Source organism: Apteryx rowi, unplaced genomic scaffold (assembly GCF_003343035.1).
Source record: "Apteryx rowi isolate R43461 unplaced genomic scaffold, aptRow1 scaffold_966, whole genome shotgun sequence".
Lineage (NCBI taxonomy): Eukaryota > Metazoa > Chordata > Aves > Apterygiformes > Apterygidae > Apteryx > Apteryx rowi.
In genome coordinates this window covers 111089-126570 of record NW_020451278.1, presented here as the reverse complement: position 1 = coordinate 126570, position 15482 = coordinate 111089, and the positions used below count along the sequence as shown (strand labels likewise).

General features: G+C 41.0%; 1 protein-coding gene across 1 annotated transcript in view; it reads right to left on the bottom strand.

Annotated features, from left to right (window-relative positions):
- Nucleotides 1-15482, bottom strand: part of ENOX1 (ecto-NOX disulfide-thiol exchanger 1) — a 126561-nt gene that overhangs the window by 11180 nt on the left and 99899 nt on the right. The window contains exon 10 of the mRNA XM_026054748.1: nt 13981-14037. Within this exon, the coding sequence (XP_025910533.1) occupies nt 13981-14037 (57 nt within the window). The remainder of the gene's footprint in view (nt 1-13980; nt 14038-15482) is intronic.

Sequence of the window (15482 nt, the reverse complement as noted above, 5' to 3'; positions counted from 1 at the left end):
ACAATCCCTATGATTCTGCAGTACCCCTTGGGGTCAGCACTTTGATTTGGGGCTCCCTGCCTTTGAACTGGGGAGGGGAAGACCAACAGAAGGAGAGTCTTTCTGGCAAAGTTTCAGGAGTCCTTGCTGGGTAAAGAGAGAACAGTACAATAATGATTTTTTCACATGGACTATTCATTTCCACAGGCAGACTTCAGACACTAAGGCTGACACAGAGCTGATGGCTGTGTTTACACTGTGGATGGTTGTGCATGGCAGTTCCCACACATGGATCTATACCCTAGCCCTGTCCTGGATATAAGCTGGGAAAGAAGTTGGGTTTGCATCATCCTCTCATGTACCCTGGCTTCTTCTGGAAGCAAATACAGAGGCATGGTAAGGCGGAACAATATGGTGTGCTCAAAAAAGTACCTGGTCTTGACGGTCCACCACAGAGCAGTTGGGTCCCACACTGTAGATGCAGTGAATGAAAGCATGACTCCTGAGAGAGCTGCATTGCTGGAGGAGGACACAAAAGTCCTGAAGAGCAGAAGATATGTCATGAGTCTCTACACAGAATTGTTCTAGGTAGAGTGAGAACAGGAGGCTACTTCTGTGGTCCAAGACTTTAGCAGATTGGAAAGCCCTGGATGTTTCTGTTGGATGACTTGGGTCTTTCAGTCCTTCATCAGTTTCTTTTATGGGAAAGTATGACATTGCCTACAATGTTCTCATGCCAGCCATCACACATAAGCCAGTCTTGCACCAGTGCAAAAGGGGCAGATAGCATAAAAAATGGGCTCTTGCCCAGGGCTCCCCTCTTTGGCAGAAATGCTTCTTAGCTCAAACACTTCTGTGATCCTGAAAGCATCTGCTAGCCAGCATCCCTGAAAATGGGGGAAGTGAGGACTTGTCATTCCCCATAATCACTAACCAAGAGCTGAGCAGGGCTTGAACCTGGAAACTACTACCTGGAAACTACTCCTGCAAGAGTGCAGTTCCACTTCACCTGTTGTTCAGGACTCCACTTGAAAGTCAGAATATGGGAGTCATTGAATGTGACATTGAGGACACTTGGCATGTGATCAGGATGCAAATAATAAATATCCAAAGAGCTGAAATACTCCCTCAACTATCTGGATAATCCAAATGTTTGATAATTACCTTTAAACTTAGGGAGGATGATGACTGCTTACAGATCATTTTCAAAGACCTTGTTCCTTTTGTTGTGGTACTGGGATTCTGCAGGACTGTGTAACAAATGGGTAAGAATAGTATACTTTGTGAAGGATTAAGTAAAGAAAAAAAAACTACCAGAGTTTGAAAGGGTTTACAGAACATTTTGACGTTTGTGCTGTATGTACAACACCAATTATCTGATGTAATTAAAACAGCAGCAGGAAGGAACGACTAGATGTTGGACACAGCAGGCACATGACAAAGCAACTGTTGAATGTTTTCGGATGTAAAGAATACACCACACTTTCTTACCAGCCAGGGGATTTCTGACAGAGATGAGTAGGAGGAGAAAAACTATATATCTAAAAACATAAGCAAGAAGCTTACAGGCTATTAACAGCAGGCCAGAGAGATTCTGTAAGCTTGAAAAGAAAAGGTAATTTTAAGGTTTTGATAGAGGAAAGAACTATACACACACGATACCAAATCCTCAATCCTTAAGTTCTTGAAAGACAGACACGTACTTTCTCTGAGTATGCAGAAATCAGGCTTAGATTTTAGAGGTGGTTGCCCAGATTCTGCTTATTGACAGCCATGCAAGTTTGGTAAATACACTGCAAACATGAGTAGAAACTGGCCTATAACATGAAGATAGTAYGGTTTTTTTTGTTTGTTTGTTTGTTTTACATGGAGATCTCTTTAAGTCTGGCATAGCTGTGTTTATTTTGCTGGTCTTTGGTTAAATGTATTTCATACCCACATCTGAAAATTTAGTCTTGCTGTTTTAAGCTGAATGGGGTCTAATTTGATTTCCAATTAAGTGAATTGGAACTTTGCAATAGTTTTATTGTACATCAAGTCAAGCCTCTTAAATTTATGGAGACACATAAGGCTGAGCTACAGGTTCAAGTTTTGACAGCTTAAGATGCTTGTCAGCTGAGAATGGGCTGCTGTCCTTGTGTATATTCTTATCTCACGGTGAATACAAAGTTATTCAACTCAACTTGAGTTAAACTACAATGGAGGAACTTATTTAAATTTAACTTAAATCAAATTTCCATGCAAATGAGGCAATGCAAGAGCACGCTCACAGACAGCAATCATGACTTGGATCATCACAGAATCACAAAAAGTCACTCAGGTTGGCAGGGACCTCAGGAGGTTGCTAGTCCAACCTCATGCTCAGAGCAGGATCAGCTGTGGGGTCAGACCAGCTTGCTTAGGGATTTACCCAGTTGGGTCTTGAAAACCTTCAAGGATGAAGACTGCACAACTTTTCTGGCAACCTTTTTCACTGCTGGACTGGCATCCTGAATAAGTTTTTCCTTATATCCAGTCTGAGCCTATCTTGTTATCTCTCATCCTCCTACCAGCCACCACTGTTCAGAACCTGCCTCCATCTTCTTGATAGGCAGGTTGCCATGAGGTCTCCCCAAAGCTGTCCCTTCTTCAGGCTGAACAAGCCCAGCTCCCTCAACCTCTCCACACAGGGAAAGTGCTATCATGATGGTCCTCTGTTGAACCTGCTCCGGTTTGTCAATGTCTTTCCTGTACTGGGGGTCCCAAATGCAGTACCTAGATGTGGTCTAATGAGTGCCAAGGAGAGGGGGATAATCCAGTCTCTCAACCTGCTGGATGTCCTCCTGTTAATAGAGTCCAGGAGGTTGTTTGCTGCCTTTGCTCCTGGGCACACTACTAAGTCATGTTCTTGCAGTCCCCCAGCTCCCTTTCAGCAGAGCTGCTTCCTGCCCCAGCAGTCCCCAGCTGGTATCTTCGCAGGCTTTCTTCCTTTGCTGGTGCAGGGCTCTGCATTTGTCCTAGATGAATTTCATGAGGTTCCTGTTGGCCCCCCCTGTCATGTGGGTGCACTCCGTCTCCTCTTCCATGTCACTGATAAGATGCTAAATGGGATAGGTCATGAAATAGACCCACAATGAACTTAATTTATAACCAGCCTCCAGACAGAGTATGAACAATTAACCACCATCCTTTGAGCCTGTTGATTCAGCCAGTTGTACACTCATTTAAGAATCCACCTAGCTAGACTGTAACATCGCAGCTTGGATACAAAGATACTGTGGGAGACCACGTCAGAAACCTTGCTAAAGTCAAGGTAGACTGCAATCCACTGCTTTCTCTCAGCCACAGAGCTAGTTGTTTCATCAGAGAAGGCTGATCAGGTGGGTCAAGGCCCTTGGCAAATCCATGTTGGCTACTCCCAATCACCTTCTCCTTCATGTGCCCCCCAAAAGCTCCCAAGAGGTCTTGCTCTATCACTTTCCTAGGGCATGAAGTAAGGCTGTCCTCTGATCCTGAACCACCAGCTCTCAGCCAGCCTGTTGTCCATCCCACAGAAGAGCTCCATACATTCAACAACTTCTTTATGTAAGAATCAGGTAGAAGCTTTTCTCTTTTTCTCTTCCTGTCTTTCATAAAAAGCCTGGACCAACGCATTGCAGACCTCCAGGCACAGACACTGCCCCACAGGTCCCAGTTATCCTAACAGTGTCATGACTCTGCATCAGCACGTGGGGCTCCAGACCCTCCTGTTTGTTTCCCAGGTTGTGTGCATTTGTGTGTGGGCACCTGAGGTGGGCCTCTGTGTGACCTGTTCTGTCCTTCCCAAGGAGTCTCTTGCTCTCACCGCCCTGATCCATTTTAACATGTAAGCTGTTACAATCCTCCCTAGACCTACCTAGCTTTAAGCCTTCCTCACTAAGCTGGGAAACCTGCTCACAAACCTGCTTTTACCCCACTTCACTAAATGGATCCCATCTCCCACTTAGCAGTCCTCATTTCTCAAAGAGGGACCCCTGGTGATAAAAGCCAAAGCTCTGCCTTTGACACCAGCCATTCAGCCAGCTGTTAACTTGCAGAATGCATTCACTCCTCCTGAAGACTTTTGCCCTTTTTCTACAATCAAATGAAAATACCACCTGAAAATACCATGTCCTTCAGTTTTGCCACTGAAGCTCTGTAGGCACACCTGCTTTGCCCCCATCTGCCTTGGCATCATCACAGGTGCCTATATGGATGAGCAACAGGGCGTAATAGTCCAAGGGCTGGATAAGCTTCAGCATTTTCTCTGCAACATCCCAGTTCTGGGACCCCATCGTGCAATAAGCAGTGTGTCTCAACAGATGGGTCAGCAACCATAGATACTGAAATGCGTGTATGTTGTATACGTATGCATGTCAGCATGTGATCACTAGTGAGTATCAAGCTGGATGAGCTGCTGAGTAGGATAAGAGGCTCAGATAAAATAAGATAAGAGGCTTGGGAGCCAGGCATTGAAGAGGCCATTATAATCCGGGCCGCTCACTGGAGAGACCAGAGGGTCTGGGACTTGGCTACTGGAGGGACCAGGGCATCCAATCCAGGGACTGAGGAGACTGTGGGGCCTGGGACTGAGAGACCTCTGTGTGTGTGTGTGTGTGTGTGAGAGACAAGCTACTGGGTAGACTGGGTGTCTGAGGCCAGATACTGGCGGGATGCCCAGCTAATGTGTCTGTGCATGTGTTGGTGTGTGCAAGGGGATCTGAGCACCAGCAACTGGAGCAGGACTATGGGGGCTCGTGTGTCCCCTGGGGCTAGTGGCTGGGCAGAGCCAGGATCCAGGGACAGCTACTGGGTAGACAGTGTCTAAGCTCAGCTGCTGCAGGGATCCACGTTGTATATATGTGTATATTTCCCACTAATGGACCTTCATCCTGATCAGGCAGAGAAGGGGCTGGATGAGGCCATTGGTGCTGTATATATTTACAGGAGCGTTGTGCATTTGTGTTGATTTGTGTGGCCAACCATGTATATCTATATGTATGTGATACGTGTGTTTGTGTGTGTGCCTATGGGGAACATGTGCTCGGCCTCACTACTGGTGGGACCTGGGAGCTTGGAGCTGCGGCACCTCACCTCTATCATTGGGCTGACAGATTCAGCAGCTCCTAACAGTGCTAATGCTTGGTTCAGGCCCAAATGGCTCTGAGTCTTCCTTTGAGGGAGTTCATTCCCCTTCACTGGCTATTATGGCACTGTAATGTAATGTGATGTGTGGCAATCTGGAAGGGTGAACTCTGAAAGTAACTCAAAATTTCCTAGGAACATTATGTCTGTTAGCTCTTCTTTCAGAATGTCATATGATAACCATTTTAGACTCTCTACTGGCTACTCCACTAAAAATATTTTAATTACTAGAAAATTGCTCATAAGCTTTGATAAATATAATGCTTTTGCTGCTGCAATAAAGCCTAGCAGATGAATTGGTCCTATGTTAGCAAAAGAACTATTTCCTAGAATTCTTGTATTGCACACAGTCCTGGTTCACCACATCCTAAGAACTGATTTCAATAAAGTGATTGACATTAAGTTAGGTGGTCTTGCCACATATTTGGAGCAGGAAGGCCAGACGACATGCTGTCTATGTGTAGAGAAGTTTTTTGAACTCTATGGCACTAGGATAACTTGGTTTAGACTAACAAATTATATCGTTACATCAAGTATATAAGGAATGAGTCAACACCATCTGAAACTTCCAACCATCTGCACAGAACCAGAGCTCTAACACATGGCAGCTCATAATACTTTTAGACAAGCAGCAGGTCACACAATTCATCGTCAAAAAAAAAACAACCCTTGGTTTTCAATGTTTTTTCCCCAGGGTCTCAGAGAACCCCTATCCCTCTTCTATGTAACTATTGATACAGAAGCATATATTTGCTATATATTATGCTACTGGTGATTATCATAACAGTTTTTGCTAGTGACTGGCTTATCATTAGAAAGCACGCAGACTAGGTGTCACCCTTTCACTCAGATCAAGCTTAAACTTGTTCGATAACTTATTTTGTGCTGTGCAAGAAACCACTGTTGAGTTTGTCAGCCACAATACACTGCAATTACTTTTAAGGTACACTAATATAGAAAATCATACCATGACTGTAAATTTAAGAGTGCACTGGTATTAGCAAATAAACAGTTGACAACTGACTTGAAAAATTAGCTAGCAGTAAAATTATAGGAGCAACGATGAAGAAAAATTGTAAGAGCGAATATAAGACCTTGCAAATGAAGCACTTCAAAATACACCTCTATGCATCTAAGATTAGTTTGTCTGATTTATCCCACATGATAGAGATGTTTTCAGGAGTGAAGATTAATTGTATTATGGTGCTCTTGACATCCTATTTTTCCGATCCATTTGCCAAAGGGATACTTTTAACTTTTTCATTACAAAGCTTTTACTATTATAACTTTCACCTGCTGAGTTTAGGCAACTAGCAATAATGTGAAAATGCTTTTCTTGTTGAAACTATCTTTTTATATTGTTCTCATTGTATTTGAGCACATCCAATTTATGAGAATGTACATATGCAAAATAGGGATGACTAATATGAAAGTTACTTCATGCTTATTTTTAAAACTGTGGTTAGGTTGTTTCATTTTCTAAAGCTGGTTTTATGTGTAGGTTCCTAATGACTTAACACAGATGTTTTATGTGATGTGAAGGTGGTTGTTTTTCAAAAGAAAAGGTAATTGTCATTTTGCACRCTCTGTGCTAGGAAATTGCAGCAAACCAATGGTTGGCTGAATGAGAGCATTGCCTGCCTTCCAACCCTACTGAAATCATTGTGGAAGAGGATACTTTGTGTCCTAAGACAAGGAATCGTGAAAGCCGTTTTGAAAGTTCTTTAGCACAAATTACTCCAGCTATCTCCTCTACAGCAATGGACTTGTAAAAAAAAAGTTAAAAAGAAAAAAAAAAGGCAATTCTTTTCCTTTCTGAGATGTGTAGAATTGTTTTAAAACTTCTTTGATAAAATAAAAGGAAATAATTAGCAAAAAAACCCTTAAATGTTTTATGAGGATGAATGAGTTTTTAGCAAGTATTTGGACTTTGAAAGATACCAATTTCAGGTACCTGAAAACTTTGGGCAACCTCCATATTCATAGGGATCTCCCTGTATGCATTTATGAGAACTACTTGAAGCAAACATTTTGGAGCTATCATTCTCCTGGATAGGATCTTGATTAGAGTGATGAGCTCTTCTGAGATTAGTTTCTCCCAGGGATATTTAAGTTCCTTTCTCACATCAGTCACTTTTTGCTCCATATTCCATGAAGGGCTTCAGCAGGTTGGAAGGTGTGTGAATGTGGTGTGTGACCCCAGGACTGCAGTAATAGGCTTGTAGCTGAAACAGAGACAGCCTCCGTCCTTTGGGCAGTTGCTAAGGAGCCCGAGTGCTGTGATAACAAGCCAATCAATCGGCTTTGTGCACAGTGTGGGTTAAGCACACAGGTGTGTAAGTATAAGACCAAATGTTATTCCTTACTAGAGATGACTCCTATATACATGTGCAATATATATGCACTCAGGAAAATGCTTTGGAATGAAAGGCTGAACATAATTGTCAGATATTATTAAAATATCAGGTAGCTCTGGGCATTGCAGAACTGTCTTCCTGTGGAGTGCGTGAATCTAAAGTCAAAAAACTTTTGTGATTTGCTGTGAGTGGGTGGCTGAATGGGTTTATCATTGTGTCTCAGTGTTCTCTTTTCTCCTCCCTCATATTAAAGGAATTCACTTCAATAAAAAGCCAAGTTACTATGCCACTGTGACACTTTTAATTAGGGACAAGGGAAGTGGTGTGATTTCTTGCTCCACACAAACAAAGGGGTTATTGAGAAGCCCAAATGTGCTTCAGGTAACACAGTCCATGTCAGAATATATCTCATTCTGCTGTGTTACTTCGTCCCCGTAGGGTTTAGATTGTAGCTGAAACTGTAGAGACAGTGATTGTGTCAGGAGAGAGGTCTATACTGTGCTAATGAGTCTGTATTGCTATCCTCCAACATACCAAATCAAGGTTGGGACAGTGAAGGAGGAACTTAAGGGGGACTTGATCTATTAGTATGTAAGAAGGGTGAGCACGCTTTTTGATATCATGGTCTTAAACAGCCAGTTAAGCTCCTGCTATTTTTCAGCCTTCACAGTATTGAATTCAGGAGGTAGTCATTCCTCATTCCTGCAGTGGTAAATAGSAAAGCTGCTGATCTGCAAACAGTCATAGCTGCTTGAATTTATCCTACTCCACATGCCGTAAATTGAGGGAAACAAGAAGAAATGAGTGATGGAAGGGCTCCAAATAAAGGCCCAGAATGGAGAAAGCAGAGTGGGGAGCAGCAAGAGGCATGGCCACTCCTCTCCATGTGGTCCCTGGCCCCAACAAGGCAGAAGAACCCAAGTACAGGCAGTAATTTGAGTCCTTCAGTAATGCTTGGGGACAGCTAGGGGCTTCGGATCTCTCTCCAGTTAAGGTACAGAGTCCTTGCACCTTCTTTTAGCAACGTAACACACCAAAAGAGTCCTTCAATGAGGAACCAAAATCCAGATCTCTCTTTCCTCAGGGAACTATCCTCATCCCTGCACTGTATAGCTGTATTCACTCTTGTTTGTTCTCTTGAGACAATTAACTGTATCTGTTAACTGAATTAGTGGACTAAATGCAGTTTTTGAAAGTGGAATGGTTACAACAGAAGGGTGGGAGAAAAGACACAGCCCACTCTCTTGGGAGGCGAAATGTGTCTCTGAACCTTCTCAGGAGGAGGAGAGAAACAAACCAGAACTCCTTGCACCCTCTGTTGGGCTGTAACCCCTGTGCTCTTGGGTACAGGAAGGCTGCCAGCACCCTCTCCTCATCCTCCTTAAATGCACCCAGCTGTCATCACTTCAGTTTTTGCAGTGCCCGCTCACTCCAACATGCTCCAGAAATGCCTCCTGCATGGATGGAGGATCTCAGCTAAGACTAGACAGCTACTTACTGACTTGCTTCAGCCTGTTGAGGCTGAGATTCACAGCATCCAAACCCTAGGCAGCTGCGAAGCTCAAATATAAAAGGAACTGAAACAATTTCCTGACATAAGCAGGTCCTGAACAGAATTTTTCTGGCCTGTAACTCTTAGGCCCAAATTGTCCCAAAGTCCTTTATGAGGCACGTAGAGTGCATTTGTATCTGGAGTCTGTGCTGTTCTTTGAAGAGTAAACCTTTTAAAGAGTYGGATAGCCAAGAAATGGTTGTTGCATTCACCAAAAAGCAAAGCAAAAATGCCAGCAATCACTTTCTTCGGATTCTTTATCATTAAAATGACCAACTTTTGTCCCATAGTCCTGAACCACTGGGACAATTCAAGCAGGCCTTGATCTCTACCGCCTTCCACTTTTCTGCATGTGTTCAAAGCCCTTTTTTCTCTCCTGGCTCAGTGTGAGGCAGTCACATGAATAGCATGGAGCAGCCCCATCCTTTGGCAGATATGTACCAGCACATATACTGGCATGGGATTTTCACAGCAAGTACCCTTGGGTGCTTCCATTAAAGGTTTGTGTAGTAAAGAACAAGAATTGAGCCCTGATGAGCCTGATGGAATTATAAAATTCTCCAAAAACTGGAGGGGTTTCATTGTTTAAATCTTTGGCTGGCTGATCTCAAAAATGAGCCTTATTTAGGAGCTGTCTTTACTTGTCTTTGGTAAAGATCATCAGTGTTTAACTGATAATATGTGAAAAGAGAAGACTAGGGTGTAGTAAGAAGTAAGATTGCTTTCAGCATTGCATAAAGTGAGCAGTTTAGTGAAATGGTTCAAATATTTCACCCTGAGTATACTCCTCCTCAGAGTCAGGGATCCTCTGGTAAATGCTTGAAAAGCAGAAGTGGAGGGGAAAAATTAAAGGAAGAATCAACATCAAATGTAAGATGCTCGGTTGAACTTGAGAAGTGCTCTGATAATAGCTTCAAGCATTCAAATGGAAAAATGCATCCCTACTTAATATTATTGATTCTATGTCTGGAGAAAAAAACCACAAAATATTGTGTCCAGGCTGCTGGAGATGCTAACTGGAGGGAGACAGCCAAATGAGGTCAAATTCATTACTTTGTTCAAACAATGAAACTCAAGCAGAAAAAAAAGATGGTAAAAAGCTCAGGGTGAAACCACTTTCTCCCTCTGAAACATAGGTGTTTATTGTATTATGCCCTGGTGATAACGAAGTAACCCCTAAAAATATCTTGGTGAACTCCTGGCTTATTAGAGTTGATGGGAATTTAATTATTGGCTTCAACAGAGTCAGGATTTTATCTTGCAAATGTACTCTGGGCATTCAAAAAGCTTTGATGACCATGACCCGTGTCTTGCATTGGTCTGAACCTGGATGAATGATACTCTTGACTACCGTCTCATGGCACTTATGCAAAGGGCAGGAGTTATTCGCTGTCTTCCATCTATAGAAGCCAGGTAGCTGTCAAGGCAGAGAGATAAACTGGAAGAAGATCACTGAGAACTTCTAAATTAATGCTTGGGTTCAAAATCCCTCCTTCTCCATCAACAATAGAGGGACACTAGGGGAGGCTGACTTTCTCACTCCCAAAATATTCACCAAGGCTATGTGCATGCATATATGGTAATATTTGCATTCAGTGTCCTAAGTATGCTGAACTTAGCAGTGAGCAAAAGGAGGTCTTTGATGAAAACACAGAGTTACCCTTTACACAAGAGGCTCCACAGAAAGACACTGAATTTACAGAAACAACAGAGGAATCAGCTGCTTTTATATACTGAATCACAAAGCATGTGATTTGCCTTTTTACTCTGTAAAATGTTCTCTACCCGAACACACCTCCCAAGCAAGATTTTTTTTTCAAGRTGGGACTAATCAGGTCCCAAGAGACTGGGCACATCCTGGAAAAGGATTATATCTGAAATTAGTATTGTATATTGGCCATTATTTTCTCTTCAGTTAAGACAGAGATGTAAATGAAATAGCATTATATTCAGCAATGAAGAGGAAATTAAAAGGGTACAGATTAGAAACAAGAAGCAATCTTTTCCTAACCTCAGGGCTCAAGGAAATGAGCATGCAGTGACAGCACCTCTGGCAGAGCTGGGTGTTGAAGTCTCTGTTAATACCAGGCCAGGATTTGGGCACATGAACCTAACATCTAGGCTTTCCTGACACAGAGTATACCTGGGAAATGTCAACAACTGTAACAAATATTACCACATGTACCTGGCAAATCACTCATGAAACACCCTTACAACTGTTTACAGAGCCTTGTAAGATGGTTTTTCTTCCTGGAAATAACTGATGTGCCTGCAATACACTAAAATTTCTACATTTTTTTCCCAGCTTTGACTGTGAACCATCATTGCAGGGAGTGTAGTAATTAAATGTGCTCAATTCTCCTGACAAAAACAAGAGAAAAACTCAAGATCTGCATGTTTTAAAGGTTGGGCATATTTCAGGAGGGATGTTTTTCTGTTTCCAAAGGTATCTCAGCTCCTACCTTTTCTTTTCAGGATGGTATGAAATAATGGAAATGTAGAAGCCACACCAGGATAGGGCCAAGTATATATTTTCATCTATATCTGCTTTTGCTATGAAAAATACTTCCAGGTTTTATTTTAAGAAACAATATTTTTTTAAATGTAAAAGATGGTACAGACCAATGCCATCAGCACAAAGCCTTATAACTGTTGCAAATAATCATTTTAAGATTACAGTATGGACTTTCTTATGTATAAGCAATGTGCCTAAACTTTCATACCATCCTTTTTAGGATCCTGATTTTCTGCAGAGCAAGTAATCTAAATATACCATAATGTGAAGATTAGATTGAGTTCAGTGTAGAGACATACGTTGTCATTTTTCCTTACCAACACCTCCCACTATTGCTCTGCATGTAAAGGTATTTCATTTGCTGAATTCAACCTGTCAACTGTAACAAATATGTCCTAATCCCATTATATGCATCATAGTTCACTAACAACCACGTAGGAGCCACCAAGGCTTTTTCTCTTTGATCATGCCAGATTTACACACTGGCCAAGGGCAAGAACCATGAAGTCTGCTGAGAACAGATGAGTGGAGGCAACCTGCAAGGTGACTCACTACATATTCGATATAAATGACAATTGTTTAAAAGGTGCCTTAACACCTTATACAAAGTTCGCTACCATAGCAAATGCTTTAACATCCATTCTCTTCCACTAGTCTTCTCTTTCCATTTGTGCTGCTGTAACTTCTCTGATTTCCTGATGGCATAATTGTTGAACACCTGACTGCAACTGTGACTTGATAATTGTAGCTGTCTAGCTTCCTTCTTCACCATTAGCTTATGTATTGACTTCTTTTCTTAGAAGTCTAGTTTGGTATCAGATCTTCATGGTAAGAGCTCATGAAAAAGGGGGGGCAGAAAATAGAATTTCAATCCTATGGAAAATTCAGGCATTTTAACATTTCCTACAATTGCAAACTGGGACAAAACATTACATTTTGAAAAATTTATAATTAACAAAAGATTCTGAAATATTTTGCTCTAAATATATGCCAATGACCTACTGAAATACTCTCTCTGTACACTGTTGAAATGTTCTATATAATGCTATTTCAACCTTTATTTTATATAAAAGTCAAACTTTTAGATCCTCCTGCTTTATTCTGTTACATAAGAGTCAGAATGATAAAAGTTGAAGAATTTAGATAGTTCTCCTTTAAAACATTTCTATCCTGCAAAACATTGTTTCATCCACATTTTTGGAGAGGAAGCAAATTTTCCAAGTTCCCTTAGAAAGTTTCTAAGTCTTAAGTTTCTAAGTTGCCTTAGGAAACTTGCAACCAGCTGTTCTACAAAGAGATTTTCAGGTACCAAATGTGATAATTTGCAGATCATTGGTAGACTAATGCCTTTTTTTTGGTTTGCAGACAAAATCTTTCAAAGGGCCAACAAGATGTTGTGCAGACAGACTGCAGCTGCAGGTTTGTTGTAGCTATCAGACAATATTGAATATCTCCTGTCTGAATGCTGAGAGCTATGAGGTTCTATCGACTTCACTGCAGAGTTAGACCAAAATGAATGAGGCTCAAAAATGGATTAAAAAAGAGAGGATAACATTTCCTCATTGCAAAGCAGTTCTCTAAATTTGAGAGTCCCACTCAGGTTTAAAATAAAAAACTGTTTTCCTAGCTGTGCTATTAGACAGCTCTTTAAGTTGATTAAAAACGATGTTAAAACATATTAGTGTTCAGGCTGTTACCAGTTCTCTCAGCTAGGACAAAGACATTGTATATAAGCAATTTTAATTTTTATATGCTTATGACAAAGCGCAAAGCTGCATAGTTTGGATTACAAACACAGCAGGATAGTTTTCCTTTTTTCTCTCTCGCCTTATCCAAATTGCTGTTTTGACTGCAATCATTAAAGGAATAATAGAAGCATTTTTATTGGTAGCAGGTTTTACAAAACATGACCTTAACAAGTCCTTTAAAAATTTTGGACAAAGTAATAATTCAATGAATTAATTTAGCCCTTTTTGTGCAAATGAACTGTTTCCAAATTATACACATATATGAATTACTTCACACAGAACTGAATTATAACCAAACTTGCTCAGCTGCAAGGTGGCAGCCATAGAGACAAACGGTGTAACTTTGCAGGCTGAGTAATCCTGGACAGGACACTAAAGCAAAGCATTTCTTTTGCAGTCGTTTCCATGGTATCTTTAACACCCACATACAGCAAGTAGGACATTGGTTGTTGAAGTCTCATCCAAATAAATCCCACAAAGTAAATTGCATGGAACTCAATTTATCTACCTCGAAATGAAGTTTGCTGGGATCTGAACCTGTGGCTTCTGAAAACCCAGACATTTCAAACCTCATGTGCAAGTCATTCAGCCATTCTATCAACTTTAACACTAAGACATAAACATTAAATTCAAGAACATAAGCATGCATATATCTCTCTAAATCTATACATATATAGCTGTACCTACATTTGCCTGAGATTCATCGTGCCCATTGATTTCTGCTAATTCCTTGGCGCTTTTTAACTGCAAAGAGTAAGCAAAAAACAAAACAAAACAAAACAAGTACGTTACTTGAGTATTTCACATAGTTATCTTCGATTTATTTGAAGGAGCATTTTATAAAACTTCCAATGAGAAAAACAGATGGAGCATATAATTCTAACGAGTTTTTGTTCAAACTATTTTGAAACCAACATACTTAAGGCTTGATAGGTTGGCAAAAAAAAGGGAAATAATAAGACTGGGTCATTATTTTTGAAATAATAAGATTAGAAAGTAGTTTCAAGGCACAAAAAGTGTGCAGAATTGGCTCTCAAGAATAATAAATGATTTCATTTCCTATTCTTGCTGCTATTAATTTAAACTTTGCAATATTTGCAAGTTGCCACTAGCTAAATACTGTTTTGCTAATGATTACTTGTGAATGATATATTTTGAGCTGTTTAAGATGCCAGAGTGCTACTGTATATTTCCTTCCTGGGGAAGCATCTAAATAACTGTCATGGCTCCTGGGTATGATGGAAAAGGAGGTGAAGGAAAGAACATCTTTTTTGCTTAACTGGTAGAAGGAACTGAGAAGACTGTCAATTTCAGATCCATGATCTGAACCAAACCTTTTTTTCACTCTGAATTAGCTTTTGTGGGGAAATTCAGGATTACTTCTTGGGGGATTGTAAGAGATCACTACCAAGAGACTCAAGAAATGTCCTAGCTCATGTCTTCAGCCWCATGGAAATATGCACTCATCCATCCTGTGATTGAGCAAACACAGAAAGGAGGGGACACTGCAGCTGTCACAAGCTGGTAAACCGTGGAGGTTTGTGCACTTAAATGAAGCATACAGAACTATTTACCCTTTAGGTGAATTTCTGAAGAACCATGTGTTTATGCTAACGTAATTCAGAGCAGATATCTGAGGTGGGAGTGATGGGGAATAATAAACAGAACTTTCTTCTGTATTCCTTGGTTTCCATCTGTTTTTGCCAAAGAAGCTAGGATTGATTTAACTGTTGATGATAGAGCTGTAATACTGAACAACAACAATCCTAAAATTGAGGAGTATATGAGCGCTATTATGTTTAGATTAGGTGTCTGACTCAGAAGCACTGGCTGATTACTCTGGGAGAGCTGGCTAGCTTACCTCCATCATCTTTTTGCTATGTGACAGCAACAGCTAAACTGGTTGTGAATCACTAAATTCTCAGTTTCCAAGCTGAGGATTAAGGTATGTGGGGCATGATCTCTGTATACTTTAATATGCAGGGCTGTAAACTGCACCAGTTCAGAAACTGCTGCACAAGCAGTTAAATCAGTCCTTATGGAGAGGGAAGTGGAGGGACAATCTCTGAGAAAGCAGTACAAATGATAGCTGTGGACTGCAAACTCATCAGCTGTCCCAGTTCAATTCACTGATGCTCATCTTTCAATACCCTTGAAAAGGCTACAATTTAAAGCAGTGTGATGCATTT